A 2,568-nucleotide genomic window follows, 5' to 3' on the forward strand; every position below is an offset into this window, starting at 1 on the left:
AGCCGGCGCGGCTGGCGGCGGAGAGGGCGCGGGTGGGGGCGGAGACCCGCCGCCTGGCCTTCGAGCACTACCGGGCCTTTATCCGCTCCGCCGAGTGCACCGGCCGCGCCGGCCGCGGCTTCGGCGGCATCGAGAGCCGCCTCGGCAGTCTGCTGGGCCGCCTGCCCGCCCTCCAGGACGCTTGCCGGTGCGGGGACGGGGACCGGGACCGGGATCGGGATTAGCCGGGGCGGGGAAGGCACGGGAGGGAACGGGGAGGACGGCAGAAAGAACCGGGGATGGGGTGAGGCTGAGAGAGGGTCTGAGGGCGCAGGAGCAGCCCCAGGGGCGGGGGAGACCGGTGAGGGCTGGGCTGGTGGGTGGCGAGAGGGGTCCTGGTGCTGGTCCCAGTAAGGATCGGGGCCGGCTGGGACTGGGGGTACAGGCAGCACTGGGAGGGGGCCCTGGACGGCACTGGGGAGAGGGCAGCGTGGGCAGGAGGGGACCCTCGTGCCAATCCCATCCCGATCCTGCAGGAACTTCATGCGCGATGCCGAGGAGATCGCCTGCAGCCGGCGCATGAACAGCCTGACGCTGAACCGGCACACGGAGATCCTGGAGATCCTGGAGATCCCACAGCTCATGGACACCTGCGTCCGCAACGGCTACTACGAGGAGGCGCTGGAGCTCGCTGCCTACGTGCGCCGGCTGGAGAGGAAGCACAGCAGCATCCCTGTGATCCAGGTAGGCCCCGCTCTGCTCCTGCCCCACGGCTGCCCTGCACCTGGCCCCCGCGGCTGAGGCTTCTTTCCCGCCCCAGAGCATCGTGGACGAGGTGCGCCAGTCTGCCCAGCTGATGCTGAACCAGCTCATCCAGCAGCTCCGCACCAACATCCAGCTGCCGGCCTGCCTGCGGGTCATCGGCTACCTGCGGCGCATGGACGTCTTCACAGAGGCCGAGCTGCGCATCAAGTTTCTGCAAGCACGGGACGCCTGGCTGCGCTCCATCCAGGCCTCCATCCCCGACGACGACCCCTACTTCCACATCACCAAGACCATCGAGGCCTGTCGCGTCCACCTCTTCGACATCGTCACCCAGTATCGCGCTATCTTCTCCGACGAGGAGCCGCTCCTGCCCCCCGAGGGGCAGGCCCTCAACGAGGGAGCCATCTTCCATGGCTGGGTGCTGCAGAAGGTCTCCGAGTTCCTGCGGACGCTGGAGCGCGATCTCCGGCGCGGGGTGGGCGGCCGCCTGGACTCGCTGCTGGGGCAGTGCATGTACTTCGGCCTCTCCTTCAGCAGGGTAGGGGCTGATTTCCGCGGGCAGCTGGCCCCCCTCTTCCAGCGCATGGCCGCCGCTGCTTTCGAGAAGGCAGTGGAGGAGGTGGTGGAAAAATTCCGGGAGGAGATGAACTCCTACACGCTCATCTCTGCCCCAGCTGTCCTTGGGGGCAGCGCTGGTGTGCCGGTGCCCGCGGCACAGCCGGGGACGCTGCAGCCGCCCATGGTGCTGCTGGACTTCCCGCCCCTTGCCTGCTTCCTCAACGGCCTCCTCGTCGCCTTCAACGACCTGCGGCTCTGCTGCCCCGTCGCCCTGGCCCAGGACGTCACCACCTGCCTGGAGGACGCGCTCGGTGAGGTAAGGCGCTGGGGGACGGAGCTGTGCCTTGTCCTGGGAGAACGCGGGGACATGCTTGCCCTGCCCCGAGCATTCATAGGATAGAGTCATAGAGTCGTTGAGGTTGGAAAAGACCCTTAAGATCATCGAGTCCAACCACAAACCTAACAGTGCCAAGTCCACCGCTAAACCGTGTCCCTAAGTGCCACATTTACACGTCTTGTAAACACCTCCAGGGATGGTGACTCAACCACTTCCCTGGGCAGTCTATTCCAGTGCTTAATAACCCTTTTGGTGATGAAATTTTTCCTGATACCCATCCAAACCTCCCCTGGTGCAACTTGAGGCCGTTTCCGCTTGCCCTATCGCTTGGGAGAAGAGACCGACCCCCACCTCGCTACAACCTCCTTTCAGGTAGTTGTAGAGAGCGATAAGGTCTCCCCTCAGCCTCCTTTTCTCCAGACTAAACAACCCCAGTTCCCTCAGCCGCTCCTCAAGTTCTCTAGACCCTTCTCCTTGTTCTCCAGGCCCTTCACCAGCTTCGTTGCCCTTTTCCAGACACGCTCCAGCACGTCAGTGTCTTTCTTGTCCCAAAACCGAACACAGCATTTGAGGTGCAGCCTCACCAGTGCCGAGTACATGGGGACGATCACTGCTGGCCACACAATTTCTGATATAAGCCAGGGTGCTCTTGGCCACCTGGGCACGCTGCCGGCTTACACTCAGAATTAACAACTTTCTGAGGAATTAATGACTTCTTGCTTTTCACCTCAGGTGAACAAAACCATCCTGGCGTTCCACCGAGCGGAAGAGGCGGCTTTCAGTGGGCGGGAGCAGGAGCTCTTTGCCCAGTTCTGTACGGCCTTCCTGGACGACCTGCTGCCTTACCTCAACCGCTGCCTCCAGCTCCTCTTTCCCCCGGCACAAATCGCACAGGCACTGGGTGAGACCCACGGGGATTTGCGTTTCTT

The 2,568-nt window shown here is 63.6% G+C and overlaps 1 protein-coding gene across 1 annotated transcript in view; it reads left to right on the forward strand.

Annotated features, from left to right (window-relative positions):
* The window catches only part of COG8 (component of oligomeric golgi complex 8), a 3,188-nt gene that overhangs the window by 142 nt on the left and 478 nt on the right, over positions 1 to 2,568 (forward strand). Inside the window, exons 2-5 of the mRNA XM_010579687.1 lie at positions 3 to 187; positions 516 to 723; positions 800 to 1,618; positions 2,372 to 2,540. Of these exons, the coding sequence (XP_010577989.1) occupies positions 3 to 187; positions 516 to 723; positions 800 to 1,618; positions 2,372 to 2,540 (1,381 nt within the window). The remainder of the gene's footprint in view (positions 1 to 2; positions 188 to 515; positions 724 to 799; positions 1,619 to 2,371; positions 2,541 to 2,568) is intronic.

Source organism: Haliaeetus leucocephalus, unplaced genomic scaffold (assembly GCF_000737465.1).
Source record: "Haliaeetus leucocephalus isolate CR32 unplaced genomic scaffold, Haliaeetus_leucocephalus-4.0 Scaffold668, whole genome shotgun sequence".
In the NCBI taxonomy this organism is placed as follows: domain Eukaryota; kingdom Metazoa; phylum Chordata; class Aves; order Accipitriformes; family Accipitridae; genus Haliaeetus; species Haliaeetus leucocephalus.